The sequence below is a fragment of the Canis lupus genome, chromosome 8 (genome assembly GCF_011100685.1).
Source record: "Canis lupus familiaris isolate Mischka breed German Shepherd chromosome 8, alternate assembly UU_Cfam_GSD_1.0, whole genome shotgun sequence".
Lineage (NCBI taxonomy): Eukaryota > Metazoa > Chordata > Mammalia > Carnivora > Canidae > Canis > Canis lupus.
Genome location: NC_049229.1, coordinates 11,968,337 through 11,992,365, shown reverse-complemented (window position 1 = coordinate 11,992,365; position 24,029 = coordinate 11,968,337). Strand labels below are relative to the sequence as shown.

General features: G+C 33.9%; 1 protein-coding gene across 5 annotated transcripts in view; it reads right to left on the bottom strand.

The window, feature by feature from the left end:
* AKAP6 (A-kinase anchoring protein 6) overlaps nucleotides 1-24,029 on the bottom strand; it is a 480,944-nt gene that overhangs the window by 35,997 nt on the left and 420,918 nt on the right. For all 5 annotated transcript variants that reach the window (XM_038544457.1, XM_038544461.1, XM_038544460.1 and 2 more), the window contains one exon: nucleotides 18,666-18,881. In XM_038544457.1, the coding sequence (XP_038400385.1) occupies nucleotides 18,666-18,881 (216 nt within the window). The remainder of the gene's footprint in view (nucleotides 1-18,665; nucleotides 18,882-24,029) is intronic.

Below are 24,029 nucleotides of genomic sequence, written 5' to 3'. Positions count from 1 at the left end.
ACTGTGCAAAAGCTTTTTAGTTTGATGTAGTCACATTTGTCTTAGGACTTTTGTTGTATGTGCCTGAGAAGATAGAGGTAAAAAAATATCGCTACGACTGAAATAGCCAGTAGCTACTTGATAATAGCTTACTTACCACCTATGTTTTCTTCCAGGAGTTTCATGGTTTCAGGTTTCACATTTAGAATTTTAATCCATTCTGAGTTTTTTGTATATAGTGTAAGAAAGTGCTCTAGTTTCATTGTTTTGCATGTAGTTGTCTTGTTTTCTCAACATCATTTATTGAAGAGAGTGTCTTTTCCTCATTGTACATTCTTACCTCCTTAGTTGTAAATTAATTGACCATATAAGCATGGGTTTATTTCTGAGTTCTTTGGTATGTTCCATTGATCTATGTGTCTGTTTTTGTGCCAGTTCCATACTGTTTTGTTTACTATTGTTTTGGAGTGTAGTTTGAAATCCAGGAGCATGATATTGCCAGCTTTGTTCTTCTTTCCCAAGATGGCATTGGCTATTCAGGGTCTTTTCCAGTTTCACACAAATTTTAGGATTCTTTGTTCTGGTTCTGTGAAAAATGCCACTGAGATTTTGATAGGAGATTACAGATCTTTTATTGCTTTGGATAGTATGGACATTTTAACAATATTAATTCTTCCAATCCATGAGCATAGTAATCTTTCCATTTTATGTGTACCATTTTCAATTTCTTTCATTAGTGTCTCAAAGTGATCATAGTATAGGTCTTTCATCTCCTTGGTTAAATTTATTCCTAGGTATTTCATTCTTTTTGATGTCATTGTAAGTGGCATAGTTTTCTTAATTTATCTTTCTGGTAGTTTGTTATTAGTGTATAGATCTCTGAAAATGAATTTTGTATCCTGCAATTTTACTGAAATCATTTATTAGTTCTAATAGTTTTTTGGCATAATTGTCAGGATTTTCTGCAGATCATATCATGCCACCTGCAAATAGTGACAGTTTTACTACTTCCTTTCCAACTTAGATGCCTTCTCTTTCCTTTTCTTGCCTAACTATGGTAGCATTTCCAATACATTGTCCAATAACGGTGCTGAGAATGGGCATCCTTTGTTTCTGATCTTAGAGGAAAAGACTGTGATGATATCTGTGGGTTTGTCATATATGGCATTTATTATATTGAGATATGTTCTCTCTATACTTACTTTGTTGAGGCTTTTTATCATAAATGGCCATTGAATTTTGTCAAATGCTTTTCCTTCATCTTTTGAGATTATCGTATGATTTTCTTCCCTTCATTGTGTTAATGTGGTATGTCATGTTGATTGATTTGCAAATGTTAAATCATCCTTGCATCTTTGGAATAAATCCCATCTGATCATGATTTATGATCCATTTAATGTATTGTTGAATTCAGTTTGCTAATATTTTGTTGAGGATTTTTGCATCTATGTTCATCAAGGGTATTGGCCAGTAATTTCACCTTTTTTGTAGCGTCTTTGTCTGATTGTTATATCAGAGTGATGCTGGCCTCATTAAATGAGTTTGAAAGCATTTCTTCGTCTTTGAATTTTTTGGAATAACTTAAGAAGTAGAGGTAATAACACTTCTTTAAGTGTTTGGTACAATTCACCTGTGAAGCCATCTGATCCCAGACTTTTTTTTTGTTGGAGTTTTTTGGGTTTTGGGGTTTTTTGTTGGAGTTTTTTGATTATTGATTCAATCTCCTTGTCAGTAATTGGGCTATTCAGATTTTCGATTTCTTCATGATTCAGTCTTAAATATTGTGTGTTTCTAGGAATTTATCCATTTTCTCTAGGTTTACTTGTTAGTATGTAATTGTAGGTAGTATTCTCCTAAGATCCCTTGTATTTCTGTGGCTTTAACTTTTCCTCCTTCATTTCTGATTTTATTTATTTTGGGCCTCTTTTTACCTTGATGAATCTGATTATAGGTTTGCCAATTTTGTTTATCTTTTCAAAGAACCAGCTCCTGGTTTACTGATCCTTTCTTTCATGGGGTCTCTATTTCACTTATTTCCACTCTGACCCTTATTTTTTCTATTAACTTTGGGTTTTGTTTTACTCTTACTAATTCCTTTAGGTATAGAGTCAGATTGTTTATTTGAAAATTTTCTTGATATTTTAGGTAAGCCTGTTTTGCTATGAAATTCCCTCTTAGAACAGCTTTTGCTATTTCCCATAGACTCTGGAATATTGTGTTTCCATTTTCATTTGTCTAAAGGTAATTTTTGATTTCCCCTTTTATTTCTTCACTGGCCCATTAGTTATTTAATAGCATGTTATTTAGTCTCCATGTCTTTGTTTTTTTTTTGTGTGTGTGGTTTTCTTCTTGTAATTGATTTCTACTTTCATTCCATCGTGGTCAGAAAAGATGCTTGATATGATTTCAATCTTCTTAAATTTATTGAGACTTGTTTTGTGCCCTAATCTGTGATCTATCTTGGAGAATGTTCCATGTGCATCTTAAAAGAATATATTCACTTGTTTTTAAGTAGAATGTCCTGTGTGTGTCTATTAAGTCTATCTGCTCTAATGTGTCATTTAAAGCCAGTGTTTCCTGGTTGATTTTCATCTGGGTTATCTTTTTTTATTTATTTAATTTTTTAAAAAGATTTTATTTATTTATTCATGAGAGAAACACACACACACACACACACAGAAAGAGAGGCAGAGACACAAGGCAGAGGGAGAAGCAGGCTCCATGCAGGGAGCCTGATGTGGGACTCGATCCCGGGTCTCCAGGATCACACCCTGGGCTGAAGGTGGCGCTAAACCGCTGAGCCACCTGGGCTGCCCTCATCTCGGTTATCTATCCATTGATATAAGTGAGGTATTAAGGTCCCCCACTATTATTGAATTGCTGTCAATTTCTCTCTTTATGTCTTTTAACAGTTGCCTTATAGGCAGGTGCTCCTATGTTTAGGTGCTCCTTTGTTGAGTGCATAAATATTTACAAATATTATATCCTCTTGTTGGATCAATCCATTTACCATTATGTGATGATCTTCTTTGTTTTTATGGTCTTTGTTATAAAATCTATTGTTTCATATAAGTATTTCTACCATATGTTTCTTTTTATTTCCATATGCCTAGAATATTTTTCCATACTTTCATTTGTGGTCTTTGTGTATCTTTACATCTGAAGTATGTCTCTTTAGGCAATATATAGATGGGTTTGCTTTTTATTTTTTAATCTATTCAGCCGCCCTATGCCGTTTGATTGGAGAATTTAGTCCATTTACATTAAAATAATTATTGGTAGGTTTGTACTTATTGCCATTTGTTCATTGTTTTCTGGCTATTTTTGTAGTTCTTCTTCATTCCTTTTATCTTCTGTTGCTTTTCTTCCTTGTGGTTTGACGTTTTTTTTTAGGGCTATGTTTCGATTCCTTTCACTTTGTTTCTGGGGATCTATTATAGGATTTTGGTTTTTGGTTAGCAGGTGGTTCGTATATAACAACTGTATATAGCAGTCTATTTTAAGCTGATGCTTGCTTATGTCTGAACACATTCTAAAAGTACTATATTTTTACTGAACATCTCCCCATGTTTTATGTTTTTGTCATCACACTTTACATCTTTTTGTTTTGTGCATTAAAAAATGACTAATTATTATGAAGTTGAGTTTACTTTTGTCTTTTAACCTTCATACTAGTTATAAGTGATTGATCCGCTACTTTTATTATATAATTGCCTTGACCAGTGAGAATTTTGTCTTTCAGTTATGGCCTTTTATTTTCTGCTTAAAGAAGTCCCTTTAGGGATAACTGGATGGTTCAGTTGGCTGAGCCTCTGACTCTTGCTTTCAGCTCAATCATGATATCAGGGTTGTGAGATGGAGCCCTGTTTTCCACACTCAGTGGAGAGTTGGCTTGAGATTCTCTTCTTCTCCCTCTGCCCTTCCCCCCAATCATGTGCACACTCTGTCTATCTCAAAAAGTAAACTTTTTTTTTTAAGTTCTTTTAACATTTCTTGTAAGGCTGGTCAATAAGCTCCTTTATTTTGTGCTTGGCTGGGAAACTCTTTATCACTCCTTCAATTCTGAATGATAATTTGCCAGGTAGAATAGTCTGTAGTGTAAGTTTTTCCCCTTTCAGCACTTTGAATATACCATACCACTTTCTTCTGACCTGCAAACTTTCTGCCAAAAAATCAGCTGATGGCCTTATCAGAGTTCCCTTCTATCTAACTAGTTGTTTTTCTCTTGCTGTTTTTAAGATTTTCTCTTTATTTTTAATATTTGACATTTTACTTATAATGTGTCTTGATGTGGATCTCTTTGGGTTCCTCTTGTTTGAGACTCCTGGTGGTTACTGAACCTGGGTATCTGTTTTCTAGTTTAGGGAAGTTTTCAGCTCCTTTCTCTTTCTCTTCTCCTTCTGGGACCCCTATAACACTCATATTGGTATACATGCTACTGTCCTAGAAGTCCCCTAAACTATCCTCATTTTTAAAAATTCTTTTTTTTGGGATCCCTGGGTGGCGCAGCGGTTTGGCGCCTGCCTTTGGCCCAGGGCGCGATCCTGGAGACCCGGGATCGAATCCCACATCGGGCTCCCGGTGCATGGAGCCTGCTTCTCCCTCTGCCTGTGTCTCTGCCTCTCTCTCTCTCTGTGTGACTATCATAAATAAATAAAAAAAAAAAAAAAAAAAAAAAATTAAAAAAAAAAAAAAAAAAAATTCTTTTTTTATTTTGTTTTTTTGACTCAGTGACTCCATTACTTTGTTTTCCAAGTCACTTATCTGTTCTTCTGTATCATCTAATCAGTTGTTGATTCCCTTTAGTGCATTTTTCATTTTAGTTATTGTAGTCTTCATCTCTACTGATATTTTCTTATGCTTTCTCTTTGTTGAAGCTCTTGCTGTGTTCATCCATTCTTCTCCCGAGTTTGGTCAGCATCCTTATGACCATTACTTTGAACTATTTATCAGGTAAATGACTTAGTTCTGTTTTATTACAGTCTTTTTCTGAGATTTTTGCATTGTTCTTTCATTTGAAATATATTTCCCTTCCTCCTCATTTTGTCTGACTCTCTGTGTTTGTGGTCTATGTGTTAGGTAAATCAGCTACCTCTTTCAGTCTTGAAGGAGTGACTTTGTGTCAATGTCCCATAGGGATCAGAAGCACAATCCTCCCTGATCACCAGAGGCAGGTGCTAAAAGAGAATCTCCTATTTGAGGTGTGTGTGCTTATCTATTGTGGGGTGGTCAGTGGCTGTGGAATAGCAGTGGACAGAACTCTCCCCACTGCCCCGCTGGCTGGGGCTGCAGTGATGGACATGGCTCTTCTGGTCTGGCTGGTTGCAGTGCTGTGGCTGCCACTGTAGATGTTGATGTGGTGATGGTTATAGCTCTCCCCCTTCCATAGGTTGTTGAAGCACTGCTTTCTTTGTTATGGTTACAGCAGTTGTTGGGCTCTCTCTCCACCCCCCAACTCCACTGTGGCCATCGCTAGGGCACTACAGCTGCCACTGAGACCACAGTAGTAGGCAGGTCTGCCCCCCTGGCCCAATTGGCTGAGACACCATGTTGCTACTGCAACTGTGGCAGTGGGTGGGGAATCTCAGCAAACTGTTCTTGCCCACATTAGCAGGTTATGGTGAGAGTTCCAATATTGTGCCACCAGCACTGGCACTAGCAAGGTTGAATATGATCATAAAAATGGCAACCAACATTGTCTACTTCCCCCAAAGGCTGTCTCAATAGTTTCTTCCTTCTCTGGCAAACACCCCAGGTGAAACTGGGTCCCTTTAACCAATATTGTGTTTTCAGAATTGGTGCTTTATCACTGAATGCCAGGGTGCATGTGAACCCTTAAAGAGTAGGTTCTCCTGAATACAATCCCTGATAGTTTTCAAAGCTTGGCTTTTGTGGGGCTCATTTCTCCTGAGCAGTAGTTAAGGGTTATAGTGTCTGATGTGGAGCTCCAACAACTTGGTGCTTAAAGAAGAGTTCTCTCCCTTTGATATTCTTCCCAATTGTGGATTGCTGCACCTTGGATGGAGCTTTTCTTCCTTTGACAAGACCTTGTGTCTGCCACTCGCATGCATCACAATGTTGCCCCTTTGTCCTTCATTGTGGAGATCTGTTCATCCAGTTTTTAGGACTTTTTCTAAATAAATTATTCTCTATGTAGTTGTATATTTATTATGTCCATGGGTGGAGGTAAGCTCAAGATTCTTCTATGCCACCATCTTGAACAAAGGTCTTTTTTTTTTTTTTACCTAACTTTTTCTTAATTTTTTGATATTTCTATGCTACATAGCTTGTCAATTTTTTCAAATTTCTGCAAATCTCAAAATAAATTTCCAATATATTTATTGGGGAAAATATGTATGTAAGTGGATTTCTGCAGTTCAAACCATGTTGTTCAAGAGTCAACTGTATGTATATTTGTTTGTTTGTTGTTTTTCATCATTGCACTTGTCATTACCTGAAATTATTTTATTTTAATTCCAGAGTAGTTAACATCCAGTGTTATGTTAGTTTTAAGTATACATATAGTGATTCAACAATTCTATATGTTACTCAGTGTTCATCAAGATAAGTGTACTCTTAAAGCCCTTTACCTATTTCACTCATCTCTCCCACCCACCTCCTCTCTGGTAACCCTCTGTTTATTCTCTAGAGTAAAGAATCTGTTTCTTGGTTTGTCTCTCCATTTTTCCTTTGTTCATTTGTTTTGTTTCATAAATTCCACATGAGTACAGTTATATGGTATTTGTTTTTCTCTGACTGGTTTATTTTGCTTGGCAACATACTCTCTAGATCCATCCATGTTGTTGCAAATGGCAAGATTTCATTATTTTAATATATATGTGTATTTATACACACACACATATATATATATATATATCACACTTAGTCCACTTCCATGATTTGACTATTGTAATAATGTTGCAATAAACATAAGGTGCATATATCCCTTTGAATTAGTGTTTTTGTATTCTTTAGGTAAATACCCAATAATATGATGATTGGATTATAAGGTAGTTCTATTTTTAATTTTTTGAGGAACTTCCATACTGTCTCTCACAGTGGCTGCAGCAGTTTGTATTTCACAGAGGCTACACTAGTTTGTATTTCCACCAACAGTGCAAGAGGTTTCCTTTTTCTCCTCACCAATACCCATTGTTCCTTGAGTTTTTGTTTTATTCTCCACAGATATGAGGTGGTATCTCATTTTGATTTTGTTTTTCATTTCCCTGATGATGAGTGACATTGATCATCTTAAGTGTCCGTTGGCCATTTATTCTTTGGAGAAATGTCTGTTCATGTCTTCTATTTTTAAATCTGATTTCTTTTTGGTGTTGACTTGTATAAGTTCTTTATATATTGTGGATACTAATCCTTTTTTGGATATGTCATTACAAATTTCTTCTCCCAATCAGTAGGCTGTCTTTTAGGGTTTTTTTTTTTTTATTATTATTCTCTTTCTGTGCAGAAGCTTTTATTTTGATGAAGCACCAATAGTTTATTTTTGCTTTTGTTTCCCTTGTCCTTGTCTCAGGAGACACATTTAGAAAAATATTGTTTCAGCTAATGTCAGAGAAATTACTGCTTGTGCTCTCTTCTAGGATTATTATGGTTTTATTTAGGTCTTTAATCCATTTTGAGTTGGTTTTTGAGTGTAGTGTAAAAAAGTGGTCCAGTTTCATTCTTTTCCATGTAGCTGTCCAGTTTTCCCAAACTATTGTTGAAGAGTCTTTTTCCCATTGGATATTATCCAAACTTTTCAGTTTTTCAAGAGAAACTTTTTTCCTCTCAAGTTTTTTCTTTTTTATTCTGAGATTTTTTATTGTTTATTTTTTTCCAAATAATCCCAATACTTAACTCTATCCCTTTTAATGAATCACTTTCTTTATGTAAGAGCCGAAAGATAAGAGTGCAGGGATGCATTGGGTTTACTTTCCAATGGAATTCTCTAACTAAACCCAATTTAGCTTGAGTCTTAGATCTCTAACATATCATTCAAATATTCTTAGGACTGACTAATAAAAAATAGTATATTAACAGAAATTACCGTGTTAACATTTGTTTATATTATTCTTCTTGTATTCTATTCAAAAAAGAATTCCAGGAAGTTTCCAATATAAAAGAAAAACAAAACTATTGGGGGGAAGGTGAGGCAAGAAATTATATCAATAAATTTTTTAAGAGCTGTGAAAGAGCTTAAAGTCCTGGAGTCACACATATATGGATCCAGATCTTTTTCCTCCACTTACTGGTTCTGAGAACGTGGGTAATTAATCTTTCAAAAAGTTAGTTTCTTCATCTATAGTAGTTACAAAGATTAAATGAGACAATGGATGAAAATGGTAACCCAATGACTAAGACAAGGTTTGATACTGCTAGCACATAACAAAACAGCCCCATCCTTTTAGTGATCAACACTTATACTACTTGGCTTTTAGAGGGATATTTGCCAGATAATAAAAAAATTAACATGAGAAGATAAAATAAACTGAGAAACACATTTCCTCACAATGTATGACACCTTGTTTTAGCAACATTGGCTTTCCCTGACAGAATTGCTCTATATTAGCCTGAACCTGTCTAGTAAAGTTTTATTGAGATGGCATTGGAAAAAAGAAATCTGACTTGTCAGGACACTGACTCTGGAGCCAAAATGCCTAGGTATGAATGCCAGATCAATTACAATACACCACTGGAAAACTGGCTTTCTTAGTACAAATTCCATGAAAGTCAGGAGTTAATTTGAAGCAGGTGTGAATTAATAAAAACCCCAAGTACTTATAGTAAATATTTAAATAAGTGTCAATGAAATATCAGTGGTCAAGCAACTCACATGGCAGCCCAAATTTTCTCTTTACTTTTTTCCTAGTACTTTGAAAGGGAAAATGTTTGCTTAATGCTCATTTTTAGGGTTCTCTATAAAATTGCTTTTCTTAGACCAGTTAGATATGGTTACTTTTTGGCAATTAAAATTCTTCAGCCTGAGTGGCTCAGTTGGTTAAGCGTCTGCCTTCGGCTCAGGTCATGAACCCAGGGTCCTGGGATCAAGCCCCATGGTAGGCTCCTGCTCAGCAGGGAGTCTGCTTCTCCCTCTGCTCCTCCTCCTGACTCAGGCTCTTTCTCTCTATCAAATAAATAAATAAAATCTTTAAAAAAACCTTCATTTATCACCTGTGATAATGACTAATGAATAAGTTTGATCCATAATTTCCTACATTGTATTGGAAAAGTGGGATGACATAATTTCAAAATCCAATATGTTTTATTTGTATTTATAAAACTCCTCTGAATTTACTTAGTTTAAAAACAGTGGATGCATATGCAACATTCATATTAAAAAATGGCCTCATCTTAGGGAGACAATTTAGGCTGCTGATTCAAGACACTGACTCTGGAAACAAAATGCCTAGGTTTGAATGCCAGATCAGTTACAAACTAGCTGGGCAACTTGGGAAAAGTTGCTGAAACTTTCTTTGCCTCAATTATTTCTTCTGCAAATTTGAGAGGATAATATTATATATATCATATGGTTATTAAAAGTCTTAAATGACTGACCTCAGGATCTTGAAATCAAGCCCCAGGTTGGGCCCCATGCTCAGCATGGAGTCTGCTTAAGACTCTCTCTCTCCCTCTGCCCTTTCTCGACTGCTGTCTCTCTTTCTCTCTCAAAAAAAAAAAAAATAAAAATAAAAATAAATCTTTAAAAAAAAAAGCCTTAAATGACTTAATATGTGACAGAAATGGCCCTGATATCTATTAAGTGTTATTATGTTAACTGTTACTATTGTCGTTGTTGTTCTTTCATCCTTTAGAAAAGCAATGCCCATTTTTATTTATTTACTCTAAAGCAAGGTTATTCACTGTCAGGCTTCAGGTAATCTATTAACCAATTTGTAATTGCATATGAAATTCTGTGTATGTCCATATGTTTTTTAGTTTTATTGAGATATAACTGACATAAAATAACTGCACAGCTTAAAATGTATAATTTTACATATTTTGACATTTGAATACACCCATGAAACTATCACTACAATCAAGATTGTGACTACATTTACCATCCTCAAAAGCTTCCTTACTACCCCTTATATTTCCTCCAGTAGTAACCAAGATTTACCCAATAATTTTTTTCCTTTTTTTTTTTTTTTTTTTTTTTTACATTTTACATTTAGGTCAATGATCCAATTTGACTTCATGGTTGAGTATGTTGCAACATAGAGTTCAATTTCATTTTTGTGCATATAGATATTCAATTGTTCCAGGATCATTTGTTTAAAGACTACCATTGTAATTGCCTTTGCCTCTTTGTCAAAAATCGACTGATCATTTATGTACAGCTCTATTTCTGAAATATCTATCCTGATCTATTTCTTGGCCTTGATTATTAATACCATACTCTCCTGACTACCATAGCTTTATTATAAGTCTTGAAATCAGGGGATGTAATTCCTTCAACTTTATTCATCTTTCTCAAAATTGTTTTGGCTCTTCTAGTGCCTTTGAATTTCTATATGAGTTTTAGACAACAGCTTATAGGTTTCTACCAAAAACATTAGTAAAATTTTCATTTGAATTACATTAACCCTATAGATAAATCTTAAGAGAAATGATATCTTAACAATATAGTGCCTTCTGATCCCATGAACACAATATATATATAGTTCATCACTCAGTTATTTAATTCTAGCAGTAATATTTTGTAATTTTCAGAGTATAGGTCTTCATGCATTCTGATATATCTCTAAGTATTTCATGTTTTTGTTGCTATTATAAATGATACTGTTTTTTAACTTCAATTTCTGACTGTTCACAGACAGTACATAAAAATATAATTGAGGTGTTTGTATATTAGTCCTGTATTCTATAGCCTATTAAGTCCTTTATTAGCCCTAGGATCTTTTTTTGGAGATTCTATAGCATTTTCTTCATAGATGATCATGGAGTCTGTGAGTAAAGATAATTTGGTTCCTTAACTTCTAAATGGCATGTCTTTAATTCTGTTTTTTCTTCTTTTATTGCTCTGGCTAAAACTTCCAGTGCAATATTGAACAGAAATGGTGAAAATGGACACCCTTGCCTTATGCCTGATTAGGAGAAAAACATTCAGTCTTTTACCATTAAATATGTTAGCTCTAGATTATTTGTATATGCCCTTTATTAAACTGAGAAAGTTTCTACTTTATTCTTAGGTTTCTGAATTTTTATAAGGAAAGATATTAGATCTGATGAATGCTTTTTCTGTACCCATTATTATAATATAATAGTTTTCCTTTCTTGGTCTATGAATATGGTGAATTACATTGATTTTCTTCAAATGTTAAAGCAATTTGGCATTTCTAAACCTCACACTGTCATGATGTATTATCTATTTTATAAATTGTTGATTTGCTTTGATAAAATTTTGTTAAGAATCTCTATTTATGAGGGATATTGGCCTGTAGTTTTATTTCTTTGGGTAATAATGTCTCAAAGAATGAATTGGGAAGTATTCTTTTTAAATTTTTCTGGAAGATTTTTGTGTAAAATTAGTACTATTTCTTTCTTAACTATTAGGAAGAATTCACCCATAAATCCATTTTGGCTTAGATTTTTTTTGTAGGGGTGTTTTTTTTTAACTGATAATTCAATTAAGTTAGGAGATATGGGGCTACTCAGATTGTGTATTTCTTTTTGAATAAATGTTGGTAGCTTGGAACTTACAAGGTTTTCTTTTTATCTAAATAGTTGAACTTAATGACATAAAATTATTCATAATATCCCTTTCATATGCTTTTAGCTATTTTTAATTACTAGAATATGTAGTAGATGTATATTTATTATTAGTGATGTTGATAATTTTTTTTCTTTTTTCCTGATAAGTCTTGATGGAACTTTATCTTCTCAATAAAATAGCTTTTTGTTTTATTATTTTTTTTACTCTATTATTTTTCTATTTTCAATTTTAGTGATTTCTGCTTTGATCTTCATTTCCTTTCTTCTACATACTTTGTATTTAACTTGCTCTTCTTTTTCTAGTTGCATAAGGTGAAAGCTAAGGTCATTATTTTAATCACAAACCTTTGTGGCACAAATTTTAATATTGTTTTCTATTTCTATTCTGTACAAACACTTTGTACTTTCCCTTTTTCATTTCTTCTTTGCTCCATGAATTGTATATAAGTGTGCTATTTAGTTTCCATATATTTGAGGATCTTATCAATATATCCTTTATTTCTATACTAATTCCATTATAATCAGAGAGCATACTTTGTATGATATGAATCCTTTTAAATTTAACTTAATTCTGTGGCTCACAAAAGAATTATTTTTGGTAGATGTTCTGTGTGCACTTGAAAAGAATGTATATTCTTTTGTTGTGGGATGGGGTGTTTTAAATATCAGTAAGAACAAGTTGGTTTATGAAGTGTTTATGGCTTTTATATTCTTAATGATTTTCTGTCTGCTTTTTCTAGCAGTTTTTGAGGAAAGGTGTTAGAATCTCTGACTAAAACTGCATTCTTGTCTCTTTTCATTTGTATCAGTTGTTGACTTGTATAAGTTCAGTTATTAAAACATAAATATTTAGTAGTGGTATGTCCTCTTGATGAATTAGCATCTTTATCATTAAAAATGTTTTCCTTTATATCTTGTATTATTCCTTGCTCTGAAATCTAATTTGTTAAATATTAAAATTTTGTGTTATCTTAATGTATATTTTTCCATACTTCTAACATATTTGTCTTTATATTTAAGGTGGGTTTATTATAGGCAACGTATAGTTCAATTTTGCTTTATTTTAATCCAATCTGACAATTACTGCCCTTTAATTGGGGTTTCTAGTTCATTTATATTTAATAGAATTACTGATGTGGTTGGTTTAATCTTCCACCTTGCTTGTTTCTCTTTGTTACACCTGTTCTTTATTCCCATTTTTCCTCTTTTCCTGCATTGTGTGTCTGTGTTTAATTATTTCATTTTGTTTCCCTTCTTGGGCTATTAGTTAAACTTGTGTTTCTAGAGAGTCACAGTATACATTTTATCTTTTCACAGTCTACCCTTAAGTGATATTATATTACCACATGTAGTATAAAAACCATTTAACAGTATAGTTCATTTTTTTAACCTTTGTGATATTGTTGTCATGTGTCTTACTTCTGATGTGTTATAAATCCCACAATACATTGTTATTGTCTTGCTTTAGACAACCTATTTATCAATTAAAGATATTTAAAGAATACAAAAAATATTTCATATTAACCCACATAGTAACATTTCCAGTGCTTAACATTTCTTTGCACAGATTCAAGTTTCCTGCTGATAGCATTTTTATTTTGCCTGAAGTATTTCTCATAACATTTCTTGTAATGCATTCTGCTGGTGATAATTTTTTCATCTTTTGATGTCTGAAAACCATTTTTATCTTCCTCTTTGAATATCTTCTCTGTGTATAGAATTCTTGGTTGTTGTTTTTTTTCTTTTTCTTTTTTTTTTGGTTGTTTTTTTCCAATGCTTTATAAAGATTTGCTCCACTGTCTTCCGATTTGCATTCTGAAAAAAGAAGTCTGCTGTAACTCTTAATAATGTTTCTGTTTTTCCTGGGTACTTTGAAGATATTCTCATCACTAGTTTTAATCAATTTGATTCTGATGTCGCTTTGTGTAGTTTTTTTTCATGTTTATTGTGCCTAAGGTTTGTTGACACTCTGGATCTATAGATTTATGGTTTTCATCAAATTTGAAGACTCTGGCCATTATTTCTTCCAAAATTGTTTGTCCTTATGTCCTTTCTTTTAGGGATTCTAATTACATATATATATATATATATGTATTAGGCTGTTTGAAATTGTCTCATAGCTGACTGATGCCATGTATTCTATTTTGTCTGGTTTTTCTCTGTTTCATTTTAGACAGTTTCTATTGTTATGTTTTTCAGGTTTATGAATTATTTCCTCTTCAGTGCATAATTGGCTGTTAATACCATTCAGTGTATTTTTCATCTCAGTTATTATAGTTTTTATCTGTGGAAGTTTGATTTTAGACAGATAGATATCATCAATGTCTCTACTTAATAAACACAATATCTTTTTCTAGCTTCTTGAACATATGGAATACAAGTAAAATAACTTTTAATGTTCTTATCTATTAATTCCATAGTCTGCATCATTACTGGATCTGCTTCTATTACTTAATTTTTTCTTCCTCATTATCAAATATATTTTACTTCCTTTTTTGAATGTTAATTGCTTTTGACTAAATGTTAGATACTATGAGTTTCACCTTGTTGGATCCTGGGTACCTGCATGCCTATAAGTATTTTCAAGTTTTGTGTTAGGATGCCGTTAAAAAAGTTAAAAAGTCATTTACTTTGAAAGAGTTTCATTTTTTAAAGATTTATTTATTTATTTGATAGAGAGAGAGAAAGCAGGGGGGGCAGGGCAGAGGGAGAGGAACATGGAGAATCTCAAGCAGATTCCCCACTGAGCATGGAGTCTGAGGCAGGGCTTGATCTCACAACCCTGAGATCATGACCTGAGCCAAAAGCAGAGTCAGACAATGAACTGACTGAGCCACCCAAGTGCCCTGAAAGAGTTTGATTCTTTCAGTTCTTGCTTTTATCATTTTTGGGCAAGACTAGAACTGCACTTAGACTTAATTTTTGCCCCATTGCTAAAGCAAAAACATTCTTAATACTCTGGCACATGCCCTGTGAATATGAGGATTTCCCCTGTGACTGATGACAAAAGGAACTATTAACAGTTCCCTGTAATTTTTTTGGATGGTTCCTTCCACTTAAGACCTGAGTGGATCCCTCTGCATATGTCTACAGCTCTTTCTCTGTAGCTCCCTCCTCTCTAGTACTCTGTGCTATAGCAACTTTAGCTGCCTTGGCCTACTCAGACTCCTAGACCTATCTCTTCAATTCAGCAAGATTGCCAGGTTCTGCATAGATTTTGTTTCTATTACACTGTGCCCTGGAAACACTAGGTAGAGATTTGGGTAACCATAGTATCACTTCACTCATTTCACATCTCTTCATTGCCTGATATTCAAGGTTAAAAATTGTGATTTTGTCCAGTTTTTTAGTTGTTTCAGGTACAAGGGTAAATCTGGTCCCTTACTTTATCTTGGCCGAAAGTGGAAATCTGTCTATGTATCTTAAGAGGAAGAAGGCCTAGAAGGAAGAACTCCTTCATCAAGGAGTTATTGTCGCTTCACTGAAAATCAAGAAACACTGTTCTAAGTGAATTTATTGATTATTGGTAGGGATTATTGTTGTTATTGTGGACTGTCTTATACATTTTAATTTGTATTTCTATTGCAGGAAGTGATATTTAAGCTGTTAAAATAATAAAAATTCTGGTCCTCTATAATAAATACATAATAAATTTAGAATGTTATTTTGGCAGATGGGATGGCTTCAGGAAATACAAATGTGTAGTATTGTCAGTCAAGATATGGTCCTGAACCAACAAAAAAGTGTAAAAGGAATAAAATTAAAGTTTCTTTGGCTCACAAAGAAAGATGGCAGGGTACTAGGAGAAACAACAACATACAAATCAAATGAAAATTAGAATTAAAGCTTGAAAAGCATTGACAGAGATCAATGTTACAGGTAACATGCACACACACAAACACACAAATATTAAGTCTGGGCAAAGACTTTAAATATATGAATAACAGCGTAATGTCAAATAATTATGCAGTTTTATAATCTTGATAAGAGAGAAGGATGCTTTTGGGATTTTAATACAAGATCTCTGACTTTCTTGCAACTTTTTAAAAAAGAGAAAAATATAGTCATTATTTACCTAGTTATGGGTAATAGAGAAGTTTGTTTGACATTTATACACTTGAATTTTTCTGAATATTAGTGAGAGGTTTTCCATATTTTTGTCAGTGTTAACTATAAGAGGGAAGCCAGTAATTACCAGTGAATACCACCTAGTATTATAGTTATTTGTATATTTGTCTTATCTTTCTAGCTACACTTTGTCAGAAGATGGAAGAGACCTTACTCACTTTTGAGTATCTAACATTGACTACTATAGAGAATCACTCAGAGAAAATTCACTCATTTAACAAATATTATGAAGTACCTATTAAGTTCTAGGTACTATGTGGGGCTTTAGGAATGCAAAGGTGAGCAGAAATTTTCTATGTGGCTGCGTTCTTCAGACCAATGAAGGAGATTAACAGTAATCAAGTCATCACACAAACAGATGTAAATTGAACAATACAGAGCACTGCATGTATGATTATGTGGCATCTCATATAAGTTACTTCAAAAGTGACTAATGAGGAAAATTCTATAACACAGTGATTGAATCAGAGCTTCTCATCCTCAGCATCAGAACTTTGCCCACATTTTTAGAACCACTTTATCCAATACCTCATAAGGAATTTCCTTCAGAAATAACATTTGAAGAAAAAAGTATATACCACGAGGTACTTCATATCATGTTTTAGAACGTGGAAACATTGCTCCTATCAGACCAAAAGTAAAGTCAGAAGGTTTCTTTGTGGTTTCATGAAGGTGAATATTCTTATAGGAATATAACAATACTCAAAGCCATTTTGTGGGAATATGAACATTGATAATGAATATAGATATAACTCTAAACCAAATGCCAGAATAAATAAAATGAAAGTTATTAAATAAAGCATGTACTCATTCATTCAGCAAATATCTATCAAACATCTACTATGTGTAAATATGTCCAGGCCTTGGAAACATAGTAGTGATAGTCCCTGTGCATAAGAAGGAGATGGCATAAGGGCAGAAATATATGATAAAAAGCAAACAGGCCACTTAGAGACTTCTGCTTCTCTGCATAGGCAGCCTCCCACATGGTCAAATACTTGTCTGCCCATCAGAGCAACTTGGACTCTATCCAACCAACAGAGATCAGAAGCAAGAAATATCTCCAACTTAATGAGGTACCCTGTGCTTACTGTATTGTTGGCATTAGTCCCACTTTCCTCTATCCTTTTCTTGACAGTGATTTTCAACCTTGTTTAACACAGAAGACCTTATTTGTTACTCCTATCATTCCAAACAACCTACATACTCAGCTGCTAACTTAAAGAAAAGGGGAGACTTTTCTCTATCAGCAATTTATATCTACTTCTATGTTTTATCCTGAGCCTCTAAGAAGTAGCCAGGGTTTCAAAGTGAAAGCTTACCTTTACCACAGAAGTAGGATAAAAATGTCTACATCTAGTCCACAGAGATCTAGTCCTGTATCCCTGATCATACGATTTCAAATAAATCCCCAAAGAAAGCCATTTTTGTCTCCTCCAAAGCAGTTTGAATGCTTCCAAAATGTCAAAGCTTCTCCAGGTGCAGATGGTTTCTGTGTAAGTTTTATTATGGCCACTACCATGCTTAGAGGCTTCAAACTATAGAATAAAAAATAACCTCTTTTGCCCTTCCCAATGCTAAAAAAAAAAAAAAAAGAAAAAGAAAAAAGGAAGAAAGAAAGAAAGAAAACACTCCAGCTAAATAGCTTCAAAACAAACAGGTCATTTCAGGAAAAGACATCCAATTATATAGACTCTGATTACTGGTAATAACTTGGAAGTCTTAAGAAATTTAACAACTTCAGCTCAAAACAATTAAACTGAACTGTTAAGGATAAAATCACCCCCTAGACTCAATATAGCTACAGATGCAGAAAGAGTGAGAAGGCTTGCTGATTCATTGTCCCTTCTGTTTCTAGTCCCCAATGCCAAACCCATCAAATAGCAAATATTAACATGTTGTTAAAATTAGAATTCATAGAAAAAGGATTTTTTTTCTATGGCAGGATTATTATATTTGATTTTTCAATTTTGAATCTTGTACTTTCTGAAGACATAGAACTGATGATATAAACTCATATTTCATTCCATGTATTCATATATGTATTTCATTTAAGTAAGTCAAACTTGTGACTTAGGCCTCAACTAATGGACAGTGACTTCAAAGTCATGTGGGGAATGCAATCTTTTTATCAGCAAACCTTTTTTCTTAAGGATATGAAGGTTTTCTGGACAAGAGCTTTTTCTATATTATTATTAAACAACTCTAGTCACATATATTTCCTTCATGTAGCAACAGCTTGAACTTACAATCAACTTGGAAAACTCTTAAAAAGGATCCCTACCTCTACCTTGCACACTGCATTAAAACTCAAAGAGGAAACTTGCTAGCTCTCAGCAACACACCTCCATCAGAAGGAGCTCCAAGAAGAAACAGTGGAGTTTGTTGTACGAATAGCGTTAACTCATCGTGTAATGACAAGGTAAGGAGTATACTTTATGTCGTTACCTTATCTATAGAGCATACACATTGCTACATATACTTTGAGAATGGAAAGCCACCTTCTAACAAAATCTTCATGGGGTATTGTATGATTAAGGAACATCATTGGTGAAGGAATAATTGAAGGAATTAATGGCTTACTTTGTTAAGATGAAGGAAAATCTTCATGTGATTTTTTTTTAAAGACAATGAGATATTCTGAAACACTTCTTATTAGTAGGCAAATAAATTGTGCTACGACAAATGAATCTCATTGAGTGGTTGAAGATATCTATCCCTTTAGTTCACAAAACCAATTGTAAAATAAATACATTTTCCAAGCCCTGAAATAATTTTTTTCTGAGAAAAATAAAATAAGAGAAAAATAAGAGAAAAAAGTTTTATGCTAAAAAATAAAAATAACTCACAGACTCCTTTCCCATCTTCTTTTGTAGCCGTGTTTGCCACTGGACAGCTTGCATGACAATGGCTTCCCACCTTCTTTCAAGATTTACAATGATCAGTTGCATGGGCTGGTGGTCTGCATTCAGATTGCAAGTATCCCGGTCATCCAGAAGATGCTGGCATAATCGCAGGATGGAGGCCACTCCACGACGTCGCTGCTTGATTTCACCACAGAGAGACTGCAATATAGAGAGCGATTGATCCATGAGTGTTTACAGAGCAAAATTTCCTAAAACTTGAAATGAATTATTCTACTATAATTTCAAATTGTAGTAATATACTCAGCTATGAACAATAAGGCAAGAAGAGCTCTGAGAGAGTTGCCTTTGGGTTGGAGACCTCTATTGATACCAAACTAACACCAAAGAATTTAGCTCATCTGGTTCCTCTTCCCTTTTTTCACTGATTTGTCCATTATAAAATGCTGGGTCCTACCTTGATGCCTAAGTGATTAGCAATTTATAGCTTAAAGAAATAAATCATATAAGTCATGGGAATGCTAAACAGACTGACATGCTTTGATTCCAGGTCCTAGGAAACACCAAAGATAGGAAAGTGCTCCAAAAGGAAATGGAATTTTTCCTAATTTATTCTAGATTTTTTTGTTGCTAAAAGTTTAGTTTTCTACTGGCTGGGAAAAAGTTAAGTAAGACTGCAAAGAATTTTGATATATAACATCTATTATTGGAGGTGGGGGAGAAGGATAAGCAACATTCCTCTTCCGAAGCTTGATTAACAAAGCAATAATGTTCTGAAAACAGAAATTAGGATACTGGATTATTACTGCACTATTTGTTGGTTGCTGTTTCTTTTAATAGACATTCACACAATTTAAGAAGGATATGCATGCATCAAAATAGCATTTTGCCCCCAGAAGCATTTGTATTGCTGCAGTGACCCTAAGCTGAACGATTCAAGCAAAATAGTGGGTACACATGTCTAAAAATATTATATCTTTTCTTTGCCTACGGATAGTGTATAAGTGATATTCTAATTCAAAGCCTTCAGGAGAAATGATGATTATATCCACAAACATCACTGAATTACTAATCTCCTTCTACTGCTACAATTGGACTGTTCTAACAGTTAACAGATTGCTTATTAATCAACAAGGGTAAACAAGACAATGCAATTTCATTTAGTGCGAGAGTTTTAATGCCTAAAAGTATTTGTGCTTAAAATGTTAATCTAGATAAGGCTTCATTAGAAGAAGTCTTAAAATGATTAAGTGCGGTTCATTGAAATGTGCACAGAGTGGTAGTAGATCAGCAGGTGGACATTTCATACAGATGTTCTGCTTATTGATATAATACATGGTATAGCCATTTAAATGACCCTAACTCAGTAATAGCCGAAATTCTATTATTTCTGTAATGAGAGAACACTGTACCTTTAATATTTCTGAATTTTAAATAAGGTGAATGACAAATTCCCAAACCTCTATTTATGGCAAAATATGACTAGGAATTTTATTATTCAATTTATACCAGTGCAGCATTTTTAGTTATGTTTCCTGAACTTACCCTTATTTATTTTCCTAGCATTCATTATTATTTTCCTACATAACTCCTGATATAACCCCCAAGTCTGACAAATTTCTTTACTGATGCTATTCATTTGTTCAGTGCTGAATGAGGAGAAACCCCTAGATATTCAAAGATAACATGAGGGCCTACTAAAGCAAAAAGCATTGTTTTCATCTCTTCCTCCAATACTGCTATCTCCCTACTCCAAAATGCATCCTCTCTCTTTCTCTCTCCCTCTCACACACACTCCACCCATGCTCAGTTTGTTCTCTAACTCTAGAACTGTTCAGCAAGACAAACTATCAAGCCAAATTAATACCTGGCAAATTTTGGGCCAATATTAACACTTCAAGATAATAATAGAACCAAATGAAATGAGTTGAAATGAGTCCTGTGAATGTGAATATCAAGGATTTCATTTTTCATTTTTGTTTTGTTATAAATTTGCTAAAAATACAGGGCTAAAAAATCAAAAGTGATATTCCCATGCCATAAAACTGAATCTTGCAAAACTCACTTTGCAGTTGACTAGACTAATAACTGCATTCCTCAAGCCAGCAAAAAGTCCCAATGTTTCTTAGCCAAATGAAAATTTGTTATGGATGGCACTAAAAATATGTGTGGAGTTAGCACAGCCACATTGGTAACACTTACAAAGTAGCCCAAATGGACTTCATCCACCTCACAGGCATTTTTAAAGTTCTGAAGGAGGACATGTGAGATCACTAGGGCAAATTTTCATAAAGGTCATTGGCCATAATTTTTTTATGAGTATCTAGAATGTATCCAGTATTTAAGTATCTAGATGTTCCCTACCCATATCTTAATATGAGTCAGTCCAGATAGTTTAAAAACTGTGAAAGCTGCTTTTGACATTCAATATCAGATTTGATGGAATGTTAACATTCACTACCTAATTTTTGTATCTTCACAATCCTATAATTTTTTTTACTTTAAATATTCAAAGAACTTAGTCTGTATCCTAGATTAATAATGTATCCTATATGCATGCTGGGAAATAACACTACTTTAAAAAGGAGGTGAAAATTGAGAATTTTAAATGGCCAACATCTTTTTTGATACTTTTCTATATCTAGGAGATATAACTGATAAAATAACATTCGTCTACATAAATGGGTTTCCATGACAACCATTAAAATATACATATTTATTTATAATCACAAACACATACTAAATAAAACCAATGCATTTGCTGGCAATGTTTCTTAGAATCAGTAGCTTACGTTATTTCCATGATAAACTATGCACAGAGAAATGTTAAATATAACTACGCAGGAACAAATAAGTATTGTAACTATTTCTGGCTTACATTTTCAAAGGAAAGTACTTTAAAACAGAAATCCAAACTATACAATCTAAGTAAGGCACTGAAATAAGATAAACTCATCCTTGTCTCTCAGTCCTCCTCTATTGTGCACTGCACCTTCCCTCTGCCAAGCACTGTTTCAGGCACATATGCTTCACAAAAGAGCAAGTTATTGCTCCTTCTCTCGAGGTGCTGGGACTCTCCTGAAGAGAGTCTGTACAAATAAGTGTGATACTGAGAATGATGTAGAGAGAGAGGCATGTTAACAGAAGTTTGAGCAAGTTGCTATTGGAGGAGTTGGTGAAATCTTCAAGGAAACAACATGAGCCAGATGGTCCAAGCTGAACGGTGGTGGTTATAAAGACAGTAGGGTCAGGGAGCAAGTGTCCTGGGGCGGTGGGGGCACCTAGTGTGTCAGGGAGAAGAGACAGTGAAGCAGCTGGATAGGAAGTAAGGAACAGAAAAGTTCGGAATGCTTTTCGTTTTTGCTAATTTGGAAGCATTTTCCTTGATCTCTCATGAGATCATGTTGGTTCCCAAGCATAGTCATATTGCCTTCACAGAGAAGTATAGAGACAAGAGGAGTGAAAAGAAATTTAAAAAGAAAGAAAAAGCCCCCACTAATTATCAGTATACCTAAGAAAGAGATTCCAAAGGCTTTTGTATGTAGTTGTCCTATTATTTGGTAATTGTTAGGCTAATTTCTTATTATAAGACTATCTCTGTTAGTATGGAGGTAGTTGTCTTGTATCACTTCAGAATTCAGTTGCTGGAATATAGTTTGAGTGTGCTATTTTTAAATTTCTGATGAACTTTTTATTTACTTTTACATTTCTACTCAATTTCCTCATGTTATTAAACAGGCAGGCTTGCTATAAGAAATGTAGAAAAGTAAAAATCAAAATTTTTAACTTATTTTTTTTTCCTTTACAATATGCAGATCTCTGACCCTCTAAATACATCTTTTTTTCACATGTTGCAATAGAGTTGCCAACAGGCTGGAGGTTTTTTTTTTTTTTTTTTTTTTTATCACACTTAACAGTCAATTTGGTTTTCAATTCATCAATGGTAATGCAAAGGAGGGCTTTTGGTTTATCTGGGGGGTTTTCTTTTTTTTTTTAAATGGGAATTTTTCTTTTTCCTCTCCTGACTTTCTCTGTCAACCTTTTTGATTGTTTAAACCACTCTATTATTAAGCCAAATGTGATGTAACATCATTTTTTTTTAAAGATTTTATTTATTTACTTGAGAGAGGGAGAGAGCACACAGAAGCAGGAGAAGCAGACCTCAGTTGAGCAGGGAGCCTGATCCAGGGCTCTATCCCAGGACCCTGGGATCATGGCCTGAGCCCAAAGCAGATGCTTAACCGAGAGCCACCTACGTGCCCTAATGTAACATCATTTTTGACACTGGCTTCAATTTAACACCATTAAAGGTAAGACTTCCAATATTGATATTTTATTTTTCATTATACATTAAACATAAATACACACATATATTGTATGATTATAATTGACTTGTATACCCATATTCCTGTCATTAAACAATATTGTCATCTACTATAAAAAAAAAAAAAGATAAAAATAAGCTTACAAGCAAAGAGTAAGCAAAGAACTTACTTGTAAGCAACTTTACTGGTAAGCAAAGAACTATAATTAGGCCCAAACCCAAACTACACAATAAGTAAAATTTAAGAATCAAATAGAGAAAAGAGAGATGAGGAAGAAAATACAATTTTAAAAATACCAAAACTAAGTATATTTTAAAAACAGAGAGAAAAAAAAATTAGCTGAGAAACTACAAATCAATTTGTCTCTATATCTTACATAATTATATTCAGCAGGTTAATGTAACATCATTGGGTAGGTCAATATGAACAAAGTGATAGGACTTCAGGTGATCTGTCAACTAAAAACCACTTATGCAGCAATTCCATTTATAAAATCAAACATAACTTTATTTTCTAGATTGATCAGTTTAACAATATGTATTGAGTGTGTCCTCTCTGTGGTAAGCACAATAAAGAAGTTTCAACCTGCATATATGATACATACCTGCCTTCAATCTAGTTGGAGTAAGGAAATAACAGAGGGGGAAAAACTGAAAGAGACATGCAACTTCTTCTGGTTTAAATAATCACAAGTAAATAGCTCCATCTCATTGTTGCAAGGGTTTCCCACATTTTTCAAGCGTTTTTCTTCTTTTTAGCATTTTCTATATTTTACCATTTTAATTTCATGAGGTGGGCAATCGTCTTCTCTTAGTCTGCTACCTATGACTAGAGGAATAGAGCAAAGGTTCTCAGACATTGTTCCCCAAGCCAATCACCATTAGCATCACCTGTGAACTTGGAAATTCCAATTCTCTGGTGGCACTCCACATCTGAATCTGCAACTCTGGGGTAGGCCCCAATGAGACATGGTTTAAATTTCTGATGAACTTTGATTTCAAAAGTTGTAAGTGATTACAATGCA